Below are 25,752 nucleotides of genomic sequence, written 5' to 3' on the forward strand. Positions count from 1 at the left end.
CTTTTCAGAGACCTCAAGGCAGGGTGGTTTTTTTGTTTGTTTGTTTGTTTTTGTTTTTGTTTTTATCAAAACCACTTAGATCTTAGGCTGGGGAGGTGGCTCATTTGGTCAAGTGCTTGCCTTGCAAGCAGAAAGACATAAGTTTGATCCCTAGAACACAAGTTTAAAAAAAAAAAAAAAGCTGGCATGGTGTCAACTGCTGATAATCCTAGCTGGTGGGGATGGGGGAGAGTCAGAGAGCACAGATCTCTGGTATCTCCCAGCCTGCCAGCCTAGTCTACTTGGCATAAGGTCCATGCTGGTAAGATCTCATCACAAAACAAAACAAACACTCACAGATGCTGGGGAATGACACCTGTAAGTAAATTTGTTACAACTCTGTGGGTTTGGTACCAGATTTTGGCACCAAAATGTGAGTTTTGCAACTCTGGGGAAAGATGTCCTGACTATCTGGGGAGTCAGGCAACACCTTGAGCTGCTTAGGACAGTTCTGGTGGCTGGAGCTGCAAAGAGACAGCCCAACCCTGGAGGGGACGTTTTTCTGACTTCTTGGGAAAGTCAGGCCTGGAACTGCTTCAGCAGGCAAGGGTATCCTGACTGTTCAGGAAAGTTAGGTTATCCTGACTATTCAGAAAAGTCAGGTTATACCTGGTGTGGTGGGGGATGGTCTCCCCGCAGGATATAGCAATCCTGCTCCTCTCCTGGAGAGCCTCTACAGATGAATTTTGCTCAGCCCCCACTTAAGGGGGCTTCCTAGCAGAGCTCTGATTCTCCAGCCTAAGATGTTGCTTCTTTTTTTTTTTTTTTTTCTTTTTTTTTTTTTTTGGTTTTTCGAGACAGGGTTTCTCTGTGTAGCTTTGCGCCTTTCCTGGAGCTCACTTGGTAGCCCAGGCTGGCCTCAAACTCACAGAGATCCGCCTGGCTCTGCCTCCCGAGTGCTGGGATTAAAGGCGTGCGCCACCAACGCCCGGCTTAAGATGTTGCTTCTTTTGCTTCACTCTGTAAAAGGGGAAACCCCTGCATAAATGTAGCAATCTCTGGCTCTGGAGAAAAGTGGTACTTTTTCAGCTCTTTCAGCTCTTCCTTGCTCTGTCCACTGAGGGATATCTCAGCAAGGGTCTTCTCTACACGGGTGAATGAAGATCTTCACACCCAAAACTCTTTAGAGAAAGAGATTTATTTGAGAAGGAGGAGTCCAGGAGTGTTGCTAGAGTTTTCTGCCTTGCCCACAGTCAGGACAAATCTTTGTCACCTGCCAGTCCCACAGCCGCTCAGACCCAACCAAGTAAACACAGAGACTTATATTGCTTACAAACTGTATGGCCGTGGCAGGCTTCTTGCTAACTGTGCTTATAGCTTAAATTAGTCCATTTCCATAAATCTATACCTTGCCACGTGGCTGGTGGCCCACCGGCATCTTCACATGCTGCTGGTCATGGCGGCATCTGGCAGTCAGTCCTTCTGCCTTCCTGTCCTTTTATTTCTCCTCTCTGTTAGTCCCGCCTATCCTTCCTGCCTAGCCACAGCCGATCAGGTTTTATTTATTGATCAATCAGAACAACTTGACATACAGACCATCCCCCAGCACAGCCAAGTGCAGACCATCTCAGACACCTGCACTTAAGCCCATGGTCCTAATCATCCTCTATGCGGACCTGCTGGGTAACGCCACAAAGAACCCAAGAAGGGCTCCCACAGGACATACAGAACATCCCACAGCACAGGAGAGTAGCTGCCTCTACCAGGGTGGAGAGAACAGCTCACACCTGACCGGGCATGGTAGTTTATATAGGATGTCTTGGGGGCAGAATCAACCAGTGATTAGTCAGTTTTTTTCTGCCCAGGGATTGGACAGTTTTGTGGGCTAGGGACAGAGATGGCCCCAATTTCAGGGCCAAACTGTGTTTCTTTCACTGGCCTTTCTTGGCTTTTTGACACTACCTCTAAGGCCAGGGCACATTTCTTTCACTGACTCTGATTTTAGGGACCAGGAGTGTTTCTTTCGCACTAGCTTCAGAGTCAGGGCATATTTCCTTGGTTCTGGGTTTGGGGATAAACTTTTCATTTCTCTGGCTCAGTTCCCAAACCCAGGCTGTGTTTCTTTCCCTGGTCCTGGGCCCCAGGGCCAGGATTCTACTGTCCTGCTCTGTGATTGGTTGGTTTCACAAGTCATTTGGCCAGGGCAGAGATGGTTCTGATTTGAGCCAAACTATGTTTCTTTTACTAGCCTTATCTGAGCCATCTTCCCCTAGTTCTAGGCTCCAGGGTCAGGGTGGGTTTCTTTAGCCCAAGTTGCCTTCTGGCCTACGCGCGCGCGCGCGCGCGCGCGCGCACACACACACACACACACACACACACACACACACGCCACCGCTTGGCATGGGCACACCTGTGTGACCAGTGGGTGACCTTTTGCAATTAAGAGGCTGAAAATTCCAACCTCAATCAAGCTACAGCCATTCTGAACATATGCCCTCAGTAAAACCATGCTTTTCCAAAGCACACGCAGACCACAAGGCATTTTACCTCCCTCCTTTCCCCCATGCCTTTCATTGCCCTGTTCTCTACTCCATAAATCTCTAAATCCTACCTACCCTCCAGGAGTGGATGGAAGTTCAGTCTCCCATCTCCACCTCCAGCTGCCTTGCAAAACTTCTTTCAGTGATTGGCACATTGCGTGGTAGACAAGTAGGACCTAGCTTGGTACTGCTCTCAACGAAGGATAAGACATGCCATTCAAAAATAGCCACACTGGCTAGTTAGCCTAGCCCATTAGTGAGTTCCAAGTTCAGTGAGAGACCCTATCTCAAAGGACAAGATGAAGATAGATAGGGGAATATCCCTGATATAGGCCTCTGTTCTCTACACGTGAGCATGCACAGGCATAACGTGTACACACACACACACACACACACACACACACACACACACACACACCTGCAAGATCCAATTTGAAAGGGCTGCACTGGTCAAATATGAGATCATACAACACAGGGTCAGTAAGGAAAAAGAAAGAAATCCATTGGTCCATCCAGATAAAAGTAAATTAAATGGCTTGGGTTGGCAAGATGGGGCAGCAGGAAAAGTCCTTGCAGTGCGAGCCTGGCTACCTGGGTTCAAGCCCTGAAACTCACACAGAGGTGGAGAGAACTGACTCCACAAAGTTGTTCTCTGACCTCCACACGTAAGTCACAGCATGTGCCTTACCCCACAAATGGAGACACACGTTGTGGTTCTCAACCAGACATCCTGCATATCAGATATTTAAATTATGATTCATAACAGTAGCAAAATGACAGTTATGAAGTAGCAACGAAATAATTTTATGGTTGGAGGGATCACCACAACATGAGGAACTATATGAAAGGGTTGAAGCATTAGGAAGGTTGAGAACCACAGCACTGTAGTAATAAGAAATATATTTTTCTGTTTTTTCAAGACAAGGTTTCTCTGTGTTACCCTGGCTCTCCTAGAACTCGCTCTGTAGACCAGGCTGGCCTCAAACTCACAGAGATCCACTTGCTTCTGCCTCCCAAATGCTGGGATTAAAGGCATGCGCCACCACTGCCAGGCAGAAATTCTTAAAAATTTTCAAAGTTAAAGAGCTGACCTCTTGATAACTATCAAATAAAATAATAGTTAATACTCAGGTTGAACGAATGATGAAATCAAGTCAGCTCTTTGTACCAAGAAGTAACTGATGCCCCAAGTGTCCTCAATGAATGCTCTGTCACTTGGGTCAAAGGTTGCTAGGGAACACTGTATTTACCAGTCTCAAAATATCACTCCACTCATGTACTTATTAATCAAGAGAAAGATGGGGGTGAGAGAGATGGTGCAGAAGATCCAGGTTCGATTCCCAGCATCCACGGGTTGGCTCACAACTCCAGTTCCTGGGCTGACCATGTGTGTGTGTGTATGTATGTATGTATGTATGTATGTATGTCAAGGGCGCCAGATGCCCTGGAACTGGAATTACTGATGGTTGAGCTACCAGGTGGGTGCTGGGGATTGCAACCCTGGTCCTCTGGAAGAGCAGTTAAGTACTCAAACTTCTGAGGCATCTCGACGGCCTCGACCCCATAATCTGCATAACCTATTATTCTACTGAAATGTGTACCCTGATTGGAACCCGGGGTTTGAAAAAAGATCAATAAAGGATATTGTTGGGCAGCAGGGGCACCAGCACGCAGACAGTGGCTAACAGTGCTGAAGTCACTTCCGTTTTCCGTTTGTTTTGTGGCAGCAGAGGAGACTGTCGCTGGGAGGGGTGTGCGGAGGGGAGGGGGCCGACTACAGCTAACTAATGTCAGGTGGTGTGGAGGAAAGAGAGGAAAAGAGAGACTCAAACCTGTGCAAATTTTTCACAGCTGCTGTGTTAAGGCTCAGGCGGCTTGAATGCAGGCTGGGCTTTACCCAAAACACCTCCCTAGGAACGGAGGTGTGACTGAGTTCTGCCCACCAGGGTGCATGTTGGTCTGTCAGGCTAGGGCTTCAGCCGCCTGCACCCCTCGGCTAGCTGCCCCCTTCTTGAGGGGCTGGTCTGATCTCCTGATCCCACCGCCATGGCAGCTTCTGTTATTCTGTGCACCAGATGCGCCTTTAGGTAGGAGCTTTGCAGCAGGGTAAATTGAGGCATTGGAGGGGCGGGCTAGGAGCCTGCGCCGGGGAATCCACATTGGCATCCTTTCTTCCACTAAGCGGGGTAGAACCAGACACCCCGGGGGGCGTGGGAGGGGCGGGGCCGGCCCTGCTGTCAATCTCAAGCCGGCGGCGGCCGACTGGCGGTCCCGGTGGGCTCCAAGTCAGCTCACCGCCTTCACCAATCGCAGGGCGCGGCTCTCGAAGTCCACTCCCAATTGGTCGCCCATGATATCACGTCATCTTGGGCGGGGCTTCAGGCAGACACTTGGGGCTCCGCTGGAGAGCGCGGGTCAACCGCCTGAACACGGCAAGCAGGTGAGGTTTTGTGTGCACTGACCAGGACAGAGTGCGAGAATGGGACCGTGCGCACAGACAGAGGGTGGGGGGCTTCGAGAGTGCAGGAGAGGGGGCCGTATGTACAGATTGCGGGGGGTGAGGGGTGAGTATTCAGGAAAAGAGGCGGTGTGTAAGATGGGAGGATGTGCGTGTGATCCGAATGTGTTTGTCGACTGGGGCATGCGCGTTTGCACAGGTTTTGGGGAGATTGGGGAACAAATGTGCAGATTTGGGGGCGTATGCTCAGGCGAGGGACCAGTGTGCAGATCAGGGGCATGTGCACAGGACAGGAGGCTGTGTGCTCGAGTTTGGAGAGATGTGTGCTAGGGGAAGGGGACGGTGGGCCCAGTGGCTGGGGGTCGGGGGACGTAGGGGATGCTTGCTCAGATGGGCAGGTGAACCTTCGAGTAGGTATGGCGGTGGACCTTGTTTTCCTTAGCTGGGGCCTGTGGCTAGGAGAGGCAGCCATCTCCTGTGGGATGAGGTCCCAGTTCCCCGGGGGACCTGCGAATGCTCTGACGTAGGGGGCAAGTGTAGACACACACCCTTTGGCCCATGTTCTTACCTCAGGGTACATACAGCTTGGTGAATCTTTTCAGGAGGATTTGAATGATTCTAATTATTCTCCCAGAAGACAGATGGATTACCTGCTGGCATGAGGGTCCTGGGAAGTACTAGGCACAACTGGCCTCTCCAAGGTTGTGGAGAGTCCCCTACCCCACTAAAGATCAAAATGGTTTTTAGAGGACGAATTCAAACAACAGAACATCCTTAATTTTTGAGCTACTTTTTGATAGAATCTTCCTGAAACTGCTCCTTAAAACAAAACAAAGAGCCAAAGTAGCCGATGGGCATAGTGGATCTGCATGCCAGGAAGAGGTACACCGAGCAGGGTAGAGTAAGGCTGCGCTACCAAAGAATTGGTAAAACAACCAACCAACCAAACAAACAAACAAAAAAAGCTTTGGGACAGAAAGGTGGAACAGTAGATATGTGTAAATAATAAATCTGTGAACAACCTGGGAGGGTAATAAGGCCTGGGATGGACCTGAGAAAGGAGAAAACACTTGGTTTCACATCTGATGGATATTTTGGAACTTCTGAAAAGCAGAGAACCTATAACTTTGGGTAGAACAAGAAATTATTCCAAAGACTCAGGGATCAGGGTGTCAGGTCATTTCCTTCCTCATTGGGCTCATGCTTATTTCTGGGGCCTCCAGGAACTGCAGTTCCTCCACAGGGACCCCTAAACTTTCAAGACAAGTCAGACCAGAGTTCTGCAGCCTTGGGTCACTCCAGCAGCCAGCCTCACTTGACCTGGGGAAAGTGGTGGGACACAGTAGACTAACAGATGCCATTTAGCTACAGAAGCTTGTCTGTTAGAAAAATGGAGGAAAACCCAGTGTGCCCCGACTTGTAATACTCTCAGAGGATCCAAATGGAACCTCTCATCTTCTGGTTCCTTCCATGATATGGGAGGTGCTGGCCCTGCTGACTGCAGAGCCAGCTCTTTGTGGCACTGGGTGCCAGAGCATCTGATTTCTCTGGTGATTGTCAGTGGGTGTGACATAACTTTTCATGTCTGTACAAGGCACTACAAAAAGTAATTGCATCTGCCCACTGCCACCACCCCGAGTATTTCCCAGGATAAATTCCCGTCGGTCCATGCAGGTGGACATGTTTCTCACCACCCACCCATTTCCAGGATTTCCTACCTTTTCATCTTAAAATCCAACACCACACCTGGGGCTAACAAATCTCCAGATTGGACACCCTATTGCTTCTGGAAAATTCCAGCAACAGAGATGCCTCCCTGCATGGAAGGTCCCTGGAATCTGGTATGCAAAGTTAGCCATGTCATTACTTCACGGACTCCCAGTGTGCCAAAGTGGAGCAACAGACCCAGCCTTGTCTCCTAGGCTGTGTTAGCAGCCAGCATATTGCCCTGCCTTCCTCTTCACCAGTGTCTCATCTGTGTAGGTGGGTGTAACATTGCTCATTCTTCAGGTAGCCTGGGCACCTGGCTCTTGGTAGATGCTGAATGGCTGGTAGTTGCTAGTGGCAGGCTGTGTCATCCCACGACAGCCCCAGCAGCAGCTCCTCTAGCCATACCTTCCTGTTGCCCCTTCAGGATGTGAAGTGACTGAGCTGTGGCTACTAGGGTCTCCAAGGCGAGATCTGAAAGGCTCCCCTTCCCCCCAGCAACTGCCCTTGTGAGTGCTCTCACTGGCTTGAGGCCACTCATGAGCTAGGCCAAGTCAGCCCACATGGGCCTGTGGGAGGAGACTCTGGGCATCTAAAGCTTAATGTACAGCTGACTACTCCTATAATACACCCCTGCAGCCCATTCCTTCCCTAATTTCTGACCTACAGAAACCATGAGAGATGCTGAAAAATTTGTTTTGGTTTGCCATGCCCCAGTAACTGGAAGGTTAGTCTAAACCTCAACGCCATAGGTTTGTGCTTTCTACTGATTTAGTAGCTGTCTGCTGACCACTACACATGCTCCCCTCCACAGGATAAATAAATAATAGTAATTAAAAACTGTGGTGGCATACACCTACAACTCTAGTACTTAGGAGATGAAGGCTGAAGAGTCAGGAATTCAAGGTTATTTTTGGCTACACATCAAGTTCAAGGCTACATGGCCATCCAGAAAGACAGGCCTGCCACTTTCCTCTGTTCTGGGTGTCACCTCTCAAGGCCACAGGTGTTCTGCTTTCACAACCAACCATCCTGGTAGCAGTAGTTTCCTTTACAGGTTGGCACCCCTCACAGCCCCTCCCCTCAGCTCTACAGCGTGGAGGTTCATCATGAGCACCTTTTGCTTTTCTCTTCCCGAAGTGTCATTGAAATCATCCCATCGCCTTAGTCTGGTGGATGTTTTTCCAGTTGCTGTGTGGCCAGGCTACCTTGACCTGAGTCATATTCTCTTTCTTTCTTTCTTTCTTTCTTTCTTTCTTTCTTTCTTTCTTTCTTTCTTTCTTTCTTTCTTTCTTTCTTTCTTTCTCTCTCTCTCTCTCTCTCTCTCTCTCTCTCTCTCTCTCTCTCTCTCTCCCTGTTCCTTCCTTCTTTTCTTTCTTTTTCTTTCTTTCTTTTCTGTTGTTGCTCTGCTGGTCTGGAATTCACTGTGTATTCCAGGCTGGCCTCAAACTCACAGAGCTTTGTCTGCTTCTGCCTCCTAAGTGCTGAGATTAAAGACATGCATCACTGTGCCTGGTCCATTGGTTTCATTTAACAAGTGGGACACCAGTGAACCTTCTTCATCTATCTTTTATATCGATGACCAACACAAATCCTTGGGGACATAGACTTATGTGCCATGGGACACTCAATAGGTCCCCAGTTCTCTTGCATTCCCATAGAGACTGGTTCCCAGTACAGGTTGTTTTCTGAGTTCCTCTGTGTTTTTGGCATCAGTGGCTTCCTAGTGTGTTCCATGGGAATGTGCCAGCTCCAGGGTAAGGGATAGGACCAGGGAGTGTCAGAATGGTTTTGCATGTGCAGGTAGAGCTGTCAGCACCCTAGGAGGATCTCTTAACGTCTGTGGCTTGCCTGTGCTGGGTCCAGCACTTCTGAGCCTCTCTGAAACTTTCCATCCACCCACGGCGGCGCAGTCCTCCATGCTCTCTGCTGACACGGCTCAGTCACCCCAGATAGACTGTGGAGCGTTGAGTGACAAGCCCTGAGCTTGTCCCCTGCTTGATATCAGCAGTGGCCTTGATACATGCAGTGTGGATCCTTATCTGCCTTTGACCTTGACATTTCAGCTCCTTGGGTAACTTTGTGGCCTCTCTGGCAGAGTGTGGCTCAGTATATGGACAAGGATTGAGCCGACCTTGGGGGACTTCTGAGCCTGGACATTTTGAAAGCCACTTCTGAGAAAGACAACTCCATTCTGTTGTGAAACCTCTGGCCCAGAGGTCAAAGGTGAATGTGTTGCTCACAATGCTTGTGAGCGTGGGCAGCGGCAGTGAGGCACTGTTTTAAAAACTGAAGAATGGGCTGGAGAGGTTGCCCTGTGGCAGAGAGTACTGGCTGCTCTCCCAGAGGACCTGGGTTCGATGCCCAGCACCCATATGGTGGCTCACAACCGTCTCGAACTCCCTACAGTTCCAGGAGACCTGGCATTCTCTTCTGGAAGTACTGTATACAAATGGTGTACAGACATATATATGCAGGCAAAATCTCCATACACATAAGATAAAAATAAAATCTCAAAAAAGTCACCGCCAAATGAAGAAATCAGTGCACCAGTCACATGTCCGTTGTTCTGTGAGCCTTGAGAGTGGAAAAGGATCCCCTCTACCCTTGGTCCCCTCTACCCAGCTGCCCTGCACAGGCTGTACTTTTTTTCCCACAGAATTTGGTGCCTGTGACTGAAGTATGGCCAGATACATGACCTCCAGATAAATTGAAAATGTTTTCTATCGTATTTTTTCCAGAGTCTCATGTAGACCAAGCTGGCCTTGAACTTTCTGTGTAGTTTAGGACGGCCTTGAACTCCTAACCCTCCTGCCTCTATCTCCTGTGTGCCGGGATTGCAGGTGTGCAGTACCACACCCAGTTTATGTGGTGTTGGGGATTGAACTCGGGGCTTTGTGCATGCTAGGCTCTACCAACTGAGCCCCAGCACTAGTCACGTGCTCTCTGCTGACATGGCTCAGGGTATGCCATAGTGCACAGAGGTCAGAGGACAACCTTAAGAGTTGGTTCTCTCCCTCTTCTACCTGGGTGCCAGGTATTGAACTTGGGCTGTCCACCTCAGCAATAGGCACCTTTATCTACCGAACCATCTGTCAGCCCTTGCTTTTTGTTTGTTTTTGTTTTTTTTTCATCCTAGAAGACGCATGTTATTGCTAGGTGTGGTGGATCACAGCAACTTTGAGGCTGAGACAGAGGGATTGCTGTGAGTTCCGGGCAGTCTAGGCTACAGACAGTAAGACCCTGTCTCCAAAAAACAGAAAGATGTGCACTCTGTGGGCAGCCTTCATTAGTGTCTTCAGTGTTGAGGTCTGAAGTTTTTTCCTCATTGGCTTTTTCAATTTTCCAACCTGTTAAATTACCAGAAAGTAATGTTGGTGCCAAGCTTTATATCCTTGGGTCTTATCTGTGAGTCAGGGCTAGAAGAATGCCAGTGCTCTCTGTTGAGCCTCCTGGAAGGCATGTGGGCACGTGGCCCTGGGTTTATTGTCATAAGTGTAGGTACCAGAGATGGAGGAGATAGGGGCCCCATTGTCTGCTGCATGGGACTGCAAATGTGCCATGTGCATTGTGTGCTGCTGGGCAAGAAGCAATGTGACAGCTTCTGGGGGTGGTCCGTCAGAAGCAGGCTGGCATATCCCGGCAGCACAAGTTCTGAGGCCAGCATCGCCAGAGAGCGAAGACGTCTTAGAGGTCGATCTCACCCTTGTCCCTTTTTCTTTTTCTGTATGTACTTTGTGTGTGTGTGCACACGCGTCCTTGTGGAGTTTCTCAGTGGCTCTCTGTTCTTGAGGTAGGAGGCAATCTTTCCTAAAGACTAAACCTAAACCTGGAGCTCTCATACAGCGAAGTGTTGCTAGCCAGCTTGCTCTGGGGACCCTGTCTCTGCTTCCTGAGACTAGAATTACAGATGAGCTGCCATGCTTACCTGGCATTTGTGTGGGTCATGGAGATCCAACCTCTGGTCCTTAGGCTTGTGAGCAGGCAAGTGCTCTCCCCAGCCAGAGGCAATTCTCTTCCTCTACATCGATTCTACAGATGTAAGCTGGGAGTGCCCAGAGAGCCTGGAGCCAGACTTTGGGTGCACAGAGGGGCCGGCTCTTTCTGCTCCACTCTTCCTGCAGAAGCTTCCCTGTTGGACTGACTTGCTGCCGCAGCTCTCACATTGTGTGACAAAATACCTCTCACCATGGAAAATTTTGGCAACAGTGTGCCTGAAGCACCTTCTCCCCCTAGCTCCCCACCCCAGAATCTGGTGTGGGTGACCAGTTGCTGAGAAGCTGTAAAAATCGTCATCTGTTCTGGTCACCGCTCAAGTCCTGGTAGGGTCTGACTTTCTGGGAGAATCTGAAGCCTTCTCTTCTTCCCTCAGGACCTGATGGCTTCAAAATCCCAGCACAACGCCCCCAAGACCAAGAGTCCGAATGGCAAGGCTGAATCTCAAGGACAATGGGGCCGGGCCTGGTAAGGGGCTCATGTGTTTTACTAGCTGGAGGGTGAACTGGGATCTCAAGGGTTTCAGCCTCAGGGATGTTAAAAATGATGTTAAAAAAATCATAATTTTCTTTAAAGACAAATGAAAGCTAAGCTGTTTCCTGTTCTACAAAATAAAGAATTGGAAAGAAGACCTTGAAACCATTTTGGGTAGACTATCCCTTGTCTGAAGTGCTTGGGGCTGGAAACAGTCTCATGTCTGACTCCCCCGCCCCCCCCCCCACACACCCTTGGGTATTGAGATATCTGTGTGTATATCCTGAGATCTCTTAGGGAAAGGATCCATACGTGCCCCATGCTCACGGCCTAAAGGTAATTTGCTGAGCTATTTTCACCATGACTATGTTTTGAATGCACCTTGTCACCTATCACACGAGGGCAGGTGTGTGACTTTCCTCTGCCCTACCCTGCCAGGATTCCAGGTATTTCAGATGGCATAAGGGTCATCTGGAGCCCTGCCATCAACCTAGGGGCCCTGTGTTGGTGTCAGGGTGCTCTCTCTGCCATTGAGCACTTGAGAACCTTATGTGTTCAGTATCCTCCCTGCCTAAGGATGGGGAAACTCCTGGCCCTCAGGGTCCTGAAGAGTTCCCTGTGCTCATGCCTGGGCTTTTTGTTGGTGGCCACAGATAGGACACCTTCTGGTGATGACACAGGAGCAGCCTGAGTGACTTGCCTTGACTGGAGGGTTTGCTGAACGGATACTCTTTCCCACCAGGTTCTGAGTGGTGTGAAGGAGAGTCCCACACATAGAGACCCCTATGTGGCCCAAGGGGATTGGAGGGCTCAAGGGACAGAAGAGAGTCTCAGAGGGATGGAAGGGTATCTTAGGTACCCCACCATGGGGTCTGAGGGACAAAAGGGAATCTCAGAGTCTATAGGGCCCAAGGGATAGGAGGGACATTTCAGAGACCCCTGTGAGGTCAAGGGCTGGGAGGGTGTCTTAGAAAGCCTCGTCATGGGCTCCAAAGGACAGAAGGAAGTCTGTAAGTCTCCTCGGGCTTGAGAACAGGAGGCCTCATGCTGACCGCCCTTTGTCCTTCTCTCAGGGAAGTGGACTGGTTCTCCCTGGCCAGCGTCATTTTCTTGCTGCTCTTCGCACCATTCATTGTATACTACTTCATCATGGCATGTGACCAGTACAGCTGCTCGCTGACCACCCCCGTAGTGGACATAGCCACCGGCCGTGCTAATCTGGCAGACATCTGGGCCAAGACACCACCTGTGACAGCTAAAGCTGTCCAACTGTATACCTTGTGGGTCAGCTTCCAGGTCAGTCCTCTGCCTTGGGGCTGGGGTGCAGTGGACGGGGACCATGGTGTGCTGCCAGGGTCTTGTCTGAGATGCAGACTTCTGACTCAGAGTGATGCTCATATTCTCGGGATGTAGCAGTTACCTCCAAAGCAGATACACAGAGCAGGAAGCATACGTGTGTCATACTGTATCTTCCATGGTTTCTAGCACCTGGCTGTAGCTCAGCAGCATGCCCTACCAGGCAGTGAACAAAACTGCCTGGGAGAGCATAGGCTGGCCTAGGGAGACCCTATACGTAGCTGGAATCTTTCTCACAGTAGCTCCTGGCAGGGGGTGTTCTAGGTAGACTCTTGGTAAACCCAAGGCTACTGCTTCCACCCACAGGTTTCCAGATGGTCCTGGTCAAGTGTGTTTTTGTTTATGATGCAGCCACTCTGACCTGAACTGGGCAGAAGCAGCCTTCATAGGTTGGATGTTGGACAGGGTGTGTTAGGGAACCACATGGGATGCAGATCAACTTGCATTTCCCCAGGCAGAACTTTGCATTGAGACTTGTTTCTTTCAGGGTCCAAGCTTTTGTGCTCCAGGGTTCCCCTCCTTTCATTCCCCTGGTCCTTTGGGTGAGAAGGATAGCGTGAGTCAAACCACATGGGATGTTGGACAGAGTTGTTAGGGAACCACATGGGATGCAGATCAACTTGCATTTCCCCAGGCAGAACTTTGCATTGAGACTTGTTTCTCCCAGGGTCCAAGCTTTTGTGCTCCAGGGTCCCCCTCCTTTCATTCCCCTGGTCCTTTGGGTGAGAAGGATAGCGTGAGTCAAAGCAAAAAAACCAGTGTAAGTAAACTGGTTCATCTTTTGCAACTCTGTGGGTTTGGTGTCCTGACTACCTAGGGAGTCAGGCAACACCTTGAGCTGCTTAGGACAGCTCTGATGGCTGAATTGCAAGGAGACATTTCAACCCTGGAGGGCGAGGTCTCTGGGACACCTCAAGCTGCTCAGAACAACAGCTCTGCCCTGAAGGTGTCCCGGACACCTGGAGCTGTTTAGCACAGCTCTGACAGCTGAAACTGCAAAGAAGCAGTCCAGCCCTGGAAGGGAAATTTTTCTGACTTCTCAGGAGAGTCAGGCCTGGAACTGCTTTAGCAGAGAAGGGTATCCTGACTATTTGGGAAAGTCAGGCTATACCTGGTGTGATGGGTGATGGTTTCCCTGCAGGATATAGCAATCCTGCTCCTCTCTGGAGAGCTGCAATCTCCTCTGGCTCAGTGTTACCAGCTCTCTCTTGCTCTGTTCACTGAGCAACGTCTCAACAAGGATCTTCTGTTCAGCTCCTCGTTGCTCAATCCACTATGGGATGTCTCAGCAAGGTTCTTCTGTTTAGCTCCCCCTTGCTCAATCCACTATGGGATGTCTTAGCAAGGTTCTTCTGTTCAGCTCCCCCTTGCTCAATCCACTATGCGATGTCCCAGCAAGGTTCTTCTGTGCACCAGTGAATGAAGGTCTTGAAACCCAAAACTCTTTTGAGAAAGAGATTTATTTGGGAAGGAGGAGTCCAGGAGAGTAGCTGCCTCTACCAGGGTGGAGAGAACAGCTTTTTTTCTTACTTACTAGGCAAGGCGGTTTACACAGGAAGTCTTAGGGGTGGAGTCAACCCTGGGCCCAGGGTTCTACTATCCTGCTCTGTGAGTGGTTGGTTTCACAAGTCAGTTGCCCAGGGTCAGAGATGGCTCTGATCTGACTGAACCTAACTGTGTTTCTTTCTGCCCTGATCTGAGCCATCTTTCCTTAGTTCTGGGCTCCAGGGTTAGGTGGGTTTCTTTAGCCAGCCCCTTTTCCCTACCAACAGCCCCGCCGTCCAGTTGAGGACAGGATAAATAACATGTGGTCTGTTCATGAGTGGAATACTCTTAGACTGTAGGAAGGAATGAGCTCTGGTATAGGCTGCTCTTTGGACCATTATTGGAAACAGGTGCCAGGTGGAAGATGCCAAGGCCCGTTCGAGTGATTGCATTTATGTGAAATGTCTAGACCATATCCACAGGCTGGAAAGATTGGTGGTTACCAGGGAGCACAGAAGGATGAGAAGCAGTTGACAATGGAAACAGGGCTTCCTTTTTTAAAATAAAAAACAAAAACATTTTTTTTTAAAGATTTATTTATTTTCCTGGGTGGTCGTGGCAAATGCCTTTAATCCCAGCACTCGGGAGGAAGAGACAGGCAGATCTCTGAGTTTGAGGCCAGTCTGGTCTACAGAATGAGTTCCAGGACAGCCAGGGCTACCGAGAGAAAACCTGTCTGAAAAAACAAACAAACAAAAGATTTATTTATTTTATGTATAGGTGTTTTTCTTACAGGTATGTATGTCACTGTATGTTTACAGTACCTGGTGAAGGACAGAAGAGTACAGCATAGGATCCCCTGGAACTGAGATTACAGACTGTTGTGAGCCGCCATGTGGGTGCTGGTGCTGGGAATTGAATCCAAGCCCTCTGGACGAGCAGCCAGTGCTCTTAATGGTCAAGTTGTTTCTCTCCACTCCCAGGGTTCTCTTGGGTAGTGTTTTAAAATCAGACTAGTGATGGTTGCCTGGTCTTGTGAACCTATTACATGACTTTGAACGGTGATGTTGAAAGGGTGGGCTTCATAGGGTGTGGATGGAACCTCAGTGTTTATAAATGGCCTTGAAAAGGGGTTGGGAGGACCCATGTGTTTGACTTGACCCTTGTGTTCCAAGGCCAGGAGTAGGTTTTTGCACATTTGTTGGGAAGCTAGACCAGCCCCTGGAGCACTAAACTCAGTGTCTTGTGTTCATATCTGTCTGATAAAATTAGGCCAGGTCAAATCGTACAACTATCCCCTGCAGGCTGCCAATCTTTCCGACTAAAATTCCATTTCAGGTGCTTCTTTATTCCTGGCTTCCTGACTTCTGCCACCGATTTCTGCCGGGCTATGTGGGAGGTGTCCAAGAAGGTGCCATAACTCCAGCAGGTAACCTTTCCCCTCAGTTGGTAGGTGTCTTTCCCTGGCCACCTCATATTCCTGGCTCCCAGAGCTGCTCTTCCACACCGAGTCCCAGATAAGAACTAATTTAGTTTGGATGTCGTCCACTAGGCTTCAAGGTTCCGGAAACATCCGTGCCATCATAGACACGGCTTCTTCCTCACTCAGGAATGCAGTCCTTGATTCTGCTGGCCTCTCCTCCCACTGCTTTACAGTGGTGTGGCAAGGCCAGCCCTACCACTAACCCATGGGTCATCTCTAAGAACCCTCAGGGAGCCCAGCTTCATACCGCTAATGGCGTGGGTTGGAATTCCGCCTGTCTAGCAGAGAGCTCTCAGAGAGACACTGTGGCAGACACAAGTGGAGCGTGGGAGAACACAGGGTTGGCCTTGCCTTACCTGCCACTGGATTGACCTTGCTAACTCCTCACAGACCTAAAGAGCATGAAAAGCAACTTGTAGAGGTCTCCCGCTCTGGCTTTGGTAGGAGCAGCCCCTTTCTCTCTGTGTGAGGGTTGCCACTGGCTTGAAAGCCTGGGTATGCAACAGAAGATGCCCCCCTTCCAGAATGGTACCCGGGGGCTCCAGCCAGGGGTCTAAAGCAACAGAGGCCAAGGAGCAGGTAGGACGTGAGGCAGGTACACAGCCAGGCTGTGTGATCCAACGAGAGTGCTCTGTTTGATCCTGCAGGGATTGTAAACAAGTATGAGGTGAATGGACTGCAAGCCTGGCTCATTACTCACTTCCTCTGGTTTTTGAACGCTTACTTCCTATCCTGGTTCTCCCCCACCATCATCTTTGACAACTGGATCCCACTGCTGTGGTGTGCCAACATTCTGGGCTATGCTGTGTCCACATTCGCAATGATCAAGGGCTACCTGTTCCCCACCAGTGTTGAAGACCGGTAAGTTCCTTAGTGACTGGTCAAGCCTAGGATGGTGGATACCTCTACCCAGGGTTGTGTGCTCCCATACAGATAAATTGAGAAGCCTTGAGAAGTGATCAAAAAAGGATCAGCCTTTTTGAAGTCTGGGTTTTCTTGCTTGAGAGGCAACCAAGGCTGCCATGGGAGCAGCTAAACCAGAAGGACAGCTTCTGATGAGGCAGAGGTAGATCATTGCCTCTATCTTTGGATTATCTCTTGTGAAACAGCCTTAGCCTTGGAAAAGAATCTTGTTATTTTTATCATCACTGCTTCCCAGGAGATCCCTGCTTGCTTGAAGCATTCTCATGGAAACTTTGGGTTAGAGGCCAACCATCAGTTCCATCCCATCTGCCTACCCATCCATTTACTCATCTGTCCATCTACCCACTTACCATCTATTTACTCATCCATCCACCCTCACAACCACTTATCTAACCTTCTATACACCTACCCACCCATACACCCATCTATCTATCCATCCATCTATCCATTCATCAACCTACCCACCAACCCATCCATTCATCCATCCATCCACCCACCATACACTCACTCATATATCTATTTATCCATCTACCTAACCCGTTATATACCCATACACCCTTCCATCTACCTATCCACTCATTCATCCATCTACTTACCCATCCACCCATCCATCTACTCAATCTATATATTTACCCATCCACCCGTCCATCCATCCATCCATCCATCCATCCATCCATCCATCCATCCATCCATCTGTCCCTCCATCCACCCATCTACCAATCAGCAGATATTTGGTGAGGTCTTCTGGAATTCTTAATTTTGTCTGGGGATCCGGATGAAAACAGAACATCCCATCCTTAGCTGTTGGTTTTGGCTTGGGGAACCACACTCAGATGAGGATGCTGTGTGGCTTGTGTTACCCTGCCCTGCAGGTTACTTCTGTGCTGCCCTTTGTGGCTTCCAGGGCTGTGGCTGCTTTTGCAGATGTGATTGATGTTTTAGTTCTTTCTGCTTAGCCTGACGGTGGGAAGTAGACATGAGAACCTGCTGTCATAGCTCGCAATAATCCCTGTGCATGCACAGTAGGCTATACCTAGGAAGGGTCTCTACCCCGGTTATTATCTCAGCTAATTCTCTGCCCCAGTCTGGAATAAGGAGTCTGCTGTGGGCCCAGGTGACCAAGACCATGAGTGGTCACTGAAGTTGTAGAGCAGGGAGAAACGTGGGCCCTGGAGCTCAGGCTGTAAGCGCGGGGCACTTGCCACTTAATCCTTGTTCTGTGTCTTTGCTGTGCACTGTGTGCTCTAAGTGAGAACAAATGTGGATGTGGGGCAGAGGGAAGGACTGCCATGTTCTCCCCTCTGTGGATACTTCGTGGTTATGGCTGCACCCTTGCTGCCTCCTTTACTTGCCAGCACCTGAACACTGGTGTCCACGAAGCTGGATGAGCCACGTGTAGCAAGATGTGATAGTTGATTAAATGTGACTTTGGAGGGTGGGGAACATGGCCCAGTGGTTAAAAGCACTGGCTGCTCTTGTAGAGGACCTGGGTTTGATTCCCAGCACTCACATGGCAGCTCACAACTGTCTGTGACTCCAGTTCCAGGGGATCCCATGCCCTCTTCTGGCCTCTGAGGACACTGTATACATATGATGCACAGACAAACATTAGGGTAAAACACTCATATACATAAAAATAAATCTAAAACAAAATTTTAATGTATCTTTTGTTGATATTTTTAAGCAAATTCACAGGCAATTTCTTCTACAACTATATGATGGGCATTGAGTTCAACCCTCGAATTGGAAAGTGGTTTGACTTCAAGCTGTTCTTCAATGGACGCCCGGGGATCGTGGCCTGGACCCTTATCAACCTGTCCTTTGCTGCCAAGCAGCAGGAGCTTTATGGCCATGTGACCAACTCCATGATTTTGGTCAATGTCCTGCAGGTAACTTAGTGTGCTTACAGCTAGGGAGGGTGGGGTATCTGGGAGATTTCTCAGCATGCCATCCATTCAGAGCTGGCCCTTCCAGGCCACAGTGAGCACGTGTTGAGAATCTACCCTTATATGGATGCCACTGCCACTGTGCTAGCCCCAGGAGGGATGAGGTAGACACCATGCCGTCTGGCCCTGAGGGACTGCACTCAGATGGGATCTGAGAGTACCTGGGCTTTTGTGAACCAGCTTAGGTTAGAGAGGGGAGACCACAGACATACTCCAGGCACAAGCAGTGGCTTGTGTCGTCCACCTGGTGGGAGAGTCTGAGACACTGAGGAAGGGCCTCTGTCTGGAGCATTGAAAACTAGGGAGCTTGTGGCCAGGCGGGACCAACATGGGCCCTTTTGGGGATTTCCATCAACTCCTGAGCAGTTATCACTCAGGAGGCTGCAGCAGGAGGATTCTTGTGAGTTCAAGGCTGCCTGGGGCCTACGAATTGAGTTTGAGAGCTGCCTGGACCAGGGTGTGAGACCCTTTTTTAAGAACAAGACTAGAGAGATGGCTCTGTGGTTAAAGTACTTCCCCTAAAAGCATGCAGGCCAGGGTTAGGATCCCCAGAACCCATGTAAATGCTGGGTGGATGTGGTAGCCCACCAATAATTCCAGCCTCAGAAGGCAGAGGTAGGAGATTTCCAGAGTAAGCTGACTAGTGAGATTAGCCATCAGTGAGCTCTGGGTTTGACTAAGAGACCTTGACTCAATGAATAAAGTGGAAGACTTCAACCTCTGGCCTACACACACACACACACACACACACCAATAGATAGATAGATAGATAGATAGATAGATAGATAGATAGATAGATAGATAGATAGATAGATAGATAGATAGATAGATAGATATAGAGATAGATATAGATATATATAGATATAGATATAGATCCCCACACATGTACTGCATACACATATGTGCAAAAGAAAAGGAAAAAAAAAAAAACAGTAATAACAAGAAGTAGTGAGAAAAAAATGCCCAGTGGTGTTGGGATGTGGCCTGGAGCTGGTGTGTCCAGCAGGGCTGCAGGGTGCCAGGTGAGAATGATTGCGGAGGAGGAGGAGGCCAGCAGGAGGCCTTGGGCACAGCTCAGGCAGGCCCAGACTGGATGGGATAAATCCCTGCCTTCCACCGGCTCTGGTCGTTTGTACCTGTGGACCCGAGGAGTAAGTGATATGGCCAGCATCATGGCCTCTGGGAGGAGTCTTCTCTGTGGTCCTCCGTGAAGCTCCTTCTGTGCTGGGGCCTAGAGATGGATGCAGAAGAGACCCACTTTTCCAGAGAGCACTGGGTCTGGGCTCCTCGGGCCAGCTTCCCGTCACAGCCAAGGGACTGTGTGTGGGTGTTGTAGGCAAATCCCAGCATGCCTGTGTGAGGTGCCACTCCCCACTTATAAGGGACATGCTAGGGCAGGGTGCTCTGATGCTGTTGCTTATGTAACTGGCTGGCACACCTTAGTGGTGAGTCTGGAGTCTCTGGAAGGCTCCCTGTGTGTCCCAGCCATAGTCATAGCTTGTGGCCTCATGTTCCCTCGAGATGAGAAGTGACAAAGCAAAGCAGGGTCTTTGCTTCTTGCCCATCTCTGTGAGTGGACCTCAGTCTTCTTGGATACCTTATGTGTGTCATGGTTCTGAGGGGCAGCTGACAGGGGCCAAAGCTGGGACACTCACCCTGTGGATGTCCTTGTTGCTGTCTATCCCTCAGGGCCAGCATCCCAGGGACAGTCCCTGAGCCCTTCCATCCTGAGTCACCTCTGCTCCAAGCTCCACATCTCATGTCACCAGTGGGGGCCATAGCTGGGAGCTCCTCCTGCTGACCGACAGTGGCCCCTCCACCCAGAAGACTGTTCCCAGCCCCACAGTGACTTAGTCAAGTTACTTCACAACATCCCAGTTGCCCATCCCCCATCCCTCCCTTGCATGGGGCTGTGGTGGTAACAGTGGTGGCTTTGTCTTGCAGGCCATCTATGTGTTAGATTTCTTCTGGAATGAAACCTGGTACCTGAAGACCATTGACATCTGCCATGACCACTTTGGGTGGTACCTGGGCTGGGGTGACTGCGTGTGGCTGCCCTACCTCTACACACTGCAGGTGAGGAGCCAGGGTGCTGGGACAGGATGACCAGCCTCGTGGGCATTGACTGTGTGGTCTTCAGCTGCTGCTGAGCTTGTTAAGGCGTTAGCCCCTGGGGCCCACTGGACCAGTGTCTTCTCCCATGAGGGGAAAGTTCCTTGTATCACAGATATCCTTGACCCATCATGGGATTTGGTTCCCACTTCACCCACTCGGCACTGAAAGTACCCACCCAAAGTGCATATAACTCACCCGGCCTACCAACTGTAGCTCAGCCTTGCCCTCGTGGCTGTGGCTGGGCAAAGTTATCCCACATAAGGCCTGGAGAGCTGCTGAGAACTGTACAGAAATTGAGCAGCAGATGGTGTGGAATGGCTTTTGAACCATGTTAAGCTGATCCACTCTAACCACTATTAGTTGGTCCGGGAAGCCCTGGGATTGCACCCATATGAGCATGTCCCTAGTCATCCTGTAGTCAGGGCAGAACCCCCAGCTCAACCAGGCAGGGTAGAGCCACCAGGGTGGCCAGCAGTGACTCAAGCGGGGCTGTATGTCCTAATCCCCACCTCTCGGCTATGTCCGCACCATGGTAGAAGTGTGCCTGCTCATCAGAGGCTGGGAGGAGCTCAGAGCAGCACAGGAGGCTGTTGTTGGCCTCTCCAGGTGGGAGTCGGTGAGGTGGGCCTCTGGCAGCTGCTTGCGTAGCTGATGGTGACGTGGGCTGTGGAAGTGGTCTGGCTACCTGTGCAAGGGTGCTGGGAAAGCGGTAGTTCCCAGCAAGGACGAGGGTGGAGAGTAAGGACTTGGACAGGTGTCAGCCCCCGACTTTCACTAACTGTAGGTCCTCACCAGCTATTGGTGAAATTATTAAGGCCACTCCACGTAGTTAAAAGGAAGATTTATTTAGTGGGTAACTTACAAATGAAGGGATAGGTAGGTCTCGGGGTCTGGGGAAGGTCCAGCAGTGTTCTCTGGAGCTCTGCTTGGTCAGCCTCTACCGTCTAGGGTCCAGGACCAGAGAACGTATGCTGGCCCATCCAGATCTCGGGTCTCTTGGTGCCTCCCTTGGCCCCGCCTTATAGGCATGACAGTTGCCTAAGCCTCAGTAGGGGTTGGAACTTCCAGATCAAAGCTGGAATGCCACCCACTACAATGAGCAGCTCACATGGACCGGTGTTTGCACTGATTGGGCACCTGCTCATGGGCCACCTCATTGTCTCTACAGTGCCAGTGTGTGAACTGGTGACAGAGACCGAACTTACACAAGTCTTTCTATCTAGCAGGCCTTGTTTCAGCCTTAAGATACAGCGGCTTCTGTGCTGAAAGGTCCATAGACTAAGCTACACATGTATTTTTTTTTTAACTTGCTGGTCTTCTTGAACACTCCCAGCTCTTAGTTGGTTGAGGTAGGAGGATCAGGAGTTCAAAGTCACCCTCAGCTACATAGAAAGTTCAAGGTCATCTTGGGCAACATGAGACTATCTCAAAATATAAACAAGAAACTGTGCTGAATGAATATGGAGTTTTTTTTTTTTTTCTGTGTCAGTATTCCCTAAATGTGGTCTCACAATCATTTGTTCAGCATTTACATTTTTTTTTTCTTCAAGACAAGCTTTCTCTGTCCTGGAACTTTGCTGTCCTTGCCTTGAGTATCCTGGAACTCACTTTGTAGATCATGTTGACCTTGAACTCACAGAGGTCTGCCTGTCTCTGCTTCCCAGTGCTGAGATTAAAGGCGTGGTCACCGCCACCTGGCCAGCATTTACATCTTAATGGGCTTCACATAGGCAATTAAACATCTCTACTATATAGTATATTGTAGATAATTAGGCATCTCTTTAATCTAGAGGTGACTTCAGGTTTATAGGGGGATGTGCACAGATTATAGACAAACACTACACTGTCTCTTGGGGGTTTTTTTGTTTATTATTTTAGATTTATTTTTTTCATTATCAGTGTGTGTGTGTGCTCGCATGTGAGTACAGGTGCCCACAGAATCCAGAAGGGGGCACTAGAACCTCTGGAGCTGGAGTTTTAGGCAGTTGCGAGCTGCTCCACATGGATGATGGGTCCTCTGTAACCACTGAGTCATCTCCCCAGCCCTGTTTTTGTTATTTTGAGGTAGTCTTACTTTGCAGCCCTGGCTGGCTGGCACTCACTGTGAAGTGAAGCTGGCCTTCAGCTATTATTCTCCTGCCTCAGCCTGAGTGCTGGATTGTGGGTGAGAGCCACCACATCTGTTTATGTACCTGTCTCACATGGAGGGATTGAGCACCATGGATTTGGGTGCGTCCTGGAACCTGGCCTTTGTGTTCTGAGGCACAGCCATATGGCTATGAGATGTGTGTATACAGGTATATTCTTTATTCTATATTTGTTTTGGGGGTCTCTCAAGGAGCAGAATAAGCAGGAGCTGGGGTGATGATGGGGCCTGGTAGGTCCCAAACTTTCAGTGGGGGCCTGGAAGCCAGGAGAAGGCTGATGTTGGAGTTCAAAATCGAAGACTGCCTGCTGGCAGCATCCCCTTTATCCCAAGGGAGGTTGGTCTCAATGTATTAAATGAGGTCCACCCACATTGTGGGTGTTCATCTGCTTTACTCAGTGCTTATTTAAATGTTAATCTCAGCTGGAGAGATAACCTCAAGGGTTAAGAGTGTGTGCTGCATCATCAGGAGGACCAGAGTTCAGATCTCAGCACCCAGAGAACAAACTGGGAGTCCCATGCATGCCTGTAATCCTAGGGCAGAGACAGAAGGATGACTGAGCCTTCTCAGCTCCTAGCCTAGCCAAGAAAATTTGAGCCCCAGGTTCAGGGAGAGACCCAGCCTCAAAGGAGAAGGTGGAGCGTGACAGAGGAGGACAGCAGACACTTTCTTCTGATAGCTTCATGTGTACTCAGGTGCATACACACACACACACACACACACACACACACACACACACACACACACAAATAAATGTTAGTCTCATCTCCACAATTTGTGGTCTATCCACGTTGATAAATAAAATCAGCTGTCACCATGATATATTCACATTATCTTATGTGTTGTATAGTTTACTTTTGTACAGTAGAATGATTTACCAGTTCCAACCAGTGGTGATCCAATGACAGTTTTTAGACCTTGCGATGATGTAAACACGGTTGTCTTCATTGGCACACAGAATGCAGCAGCTGCGGAACCCAGTCAGTCGAGTGATCAGAAAGCAGTAGACCCTGTAACCAGGGAGGGTGTTGAGGGGCTGAGTGTATTCAACCTGTTTTCTTCCTCCCCTCTCTTGCCCTCCCTCTCTCTCCCTCTGCTTGCCAGTCCTTGGAGTGGCACCTGGACCCTGGGCATGCTAAGCAACTGCTCTATCTTCTGCCCTCTCCTCTTACCTATTTTGAAACGAGGTCTGATGAGGTTTCAATAAACTGTCCAAGCAGGTCTTGAACTTGCAGCCCTCCTGCCTCATCCCCCTGAGTCCTGGGATTACAGATGTGTGCCATTATGCCTAGCTCTATGTGTCTTACTTAATGGAAAAGGAAACTGGCGTGACGTGTCTGGGGCAGGGGCAGGGTCTGCCCTGCTCAGCCCACACTGCTGCCCACTGCGCTCCATGATGGGCCACCCTTCATCTCTCTCCTCCTACCCTCTCTCCCTACAGGGCCTGTACTTGGTGTACCACCCTGTGCATCTCTCCACTCCCAATGCTGTGGGCATCCTGCTGCTCGGCCTGGTGGGTTACTATATCTTCCGAATAACCAACCATCAGAAGGACCTGTTCCGTAGGACAGATGGACGCTGCCTCATCTGGGGCAAGAAGCCCAAGGCCATCGAGTGCTCCTACACGTCAGCCGATGGGCAGAAACACCACAGCAAGCTGTTGGTGTCGGGCTTCTGGGGTGTGGCCCGCCACTTCAATTATACTGGGGATCTGATGGGCAGCCTAGCCTACTGCCTGGCTTGTGGTGGCGGCCACCTCCTCCCCTACTTCTACATCATCTACATGACTATCCTGCTCACCCACCGCTGCCTCCGTGACGAACACCGCTGTGCCAACAAGTATGGCCGTGACTGGGAGCGCTACACGGCGGCAGTGCCCTACCGCCTGCTGCCTGGAATCTTCTAAGGACCATCCTGGGAAGCATAGCGAGGCTTTATCGAATGCGTGGAGTTGGATACATGGGGGTTGGCATCTCGGCTTCCTCCTGCAGGAGTGTCAGTTTGCGCATCTGGAAAATGGAGAGCCTAGTGCCCAACAGTGTCTGTCTGGTGGCAGCTGGACTGGCCCTCCCGCAGACTGGCGGTTTTCTTGATTGAGCATCCTGAGGGCAGAGGACCTTGGCCCTTTCATGTCTGTCTTTATGTTGGAAGCCCTTGATCTGTGTTGCCCAGATGGCTTAGGCTTGCCACGTGTCTCCCAGGACTGGGCCATCCTGTTAAACTGGAGACAACGTGGGATCTAAGGATTTTGACACTGCCCCCTTCCCCTCCTGTTCTGCCATGGTGGACTGGACCCTGGGCCATTTTTGTCTGAAGAGGTGTGCAGTGTTGATCAGCAGAGGGCTCAGAGGCCATTGCAGGAGGAAGGCGCTGTCTTTAGGTTCTTGTTTCTTGTTCTTACCCCAGGAGGGCCAGGCAGTGGACTGGGAAGTCACAGCGGTAGGGACTTCACAGTCCCTGGCTAATCTGCTACAGTCTTTGTGACATGAGACAGTTTCCAGAACAAGACTCCCTGAGGACCCACCCATCTAGCAGGTCAGCCACCTGCCCTCTTCTGGAAGGTGCTTCTTGTTTACCCCAAGACACTTGGTTCGAGGGTAAACAGATTTAGCTTAGAAAACCCAGAATGTATCACCAGCCTGTGGCCTCAGCCACACCTTCCACAACAGGACTTCCAGTGTTGAGGAGGGGACCCATTCTCATTAGCGACACTAGCCCCCAAAACTCAGGGTATTCTGTAAAACTAGATAGGATCCTCTTAGCCTTGCTGATGATTCTTTCTATTAAACCTGCCTTTTTAAATGGGCCACATTGTGCTGTCTCTAGAATGGGCCTGACCAGTTCCAGAGGGGGAGATGGGGGGTGTTATACGGTATAGGATGGAACCCCAGGAAGTATCAGAAGCAGTGCACAGGGCACTATCAAAGCTTCATATCCTATTGGGTATCAGGGTGAACTGTGCCTCAACCCTCTAATCCTCCATCAGTCCAGACTTTGCTGGGTCATTTACTTGCTGGAGGCGAGGAGTCCATTCCATTTGTGGTGACAGGAAGCCAGCATGCTTAGCTGCCTCAAACAAAAGAAGAAGCCACACAGTTGAGTCTGGACTTTAGTTTCTGGAGAAGTGGAGGTGAATGAGAAG

At 49.9% G+C, this 25,752-nt stretch overlaps 2 protein-coding genes across 3 annotated transcripts in view; one reads left to right on the forward strand and one right to left on the reverse strand.

Annotated features, from left to right (window-relative positions):
- The window catches only part of Nadsyn1 (NAD synthetase 1), a 36,262-nt gene extending 31,576 nt beyond the window's left edge, over positions 1–4,686 (reverse strand). Inside the window, exon 1 of the mRNA XM_042258017.2 lies at positions 4,352–4,686. The gene's annotated coding sequence lies outside the window, so the exon portion shown is untranslated. The remainder of the gene's footprint in view (positions 1–4,351) is intronic.
- A 131-nt stretch (positions 4,687–4,817) lies between these two features.
- Positions 4,818–25,416, forward strand: Dhcr7 (7-dehydrocholesterol reductase). Of its 2 annotated transcripts, none has more exons than XM_006977319.4 (8): positions 4,818–4,959; positions 11,057–11,148; positions 12,228–12,450; positions 15,334–15,424; positions 16,126–16,339; positions 18,087–18,291; positions 20,293–20,424; positions 24,052–25,416. In XM_006977319.4, the coding sequence occupies exons 1-8, from the start codon at positions 4,870–4,872 to the stop codon at positions 24,514–24,516; spliced, it is 1,512 nt and encodes a 503-aa protein (XP_006977381.2). In that variant the 5' UTR covers positions 4,818–4,869; the 3' UTR covers positions 24,517–25,416. The 2 variants fall into 2 exon arrangements, with proteins under 2 accessions (XP_006977381.2, XP_076412014.1); XM_076555899.1 differs by lacking the exon at positions 4,818–4,959 and adding an exon at positions 6,939–6,960.
- The last annotated feature ends 336 nt before the right edge of the window (positions 25,417–25,752 follow it).

This window comes from Peromyscus maniculatus, chromosome 1 (genome assembly GCF_049852395.1).
Source record: "Peromyscus maniculatus bairdii isolate BWxNUB_F1_BW_parent chromosome 1, HU_Pman_BW_mat_3.1, whole genome shotgun sequence".
In the NCBI taxonomy this organism is placed as follows: domain Eukaryota; kingdom Metazoa; phylum Chordata; class Mammalia; order Rodentia; family Cricetidae; genus Peromyscus; species Peromyscus maniculatus.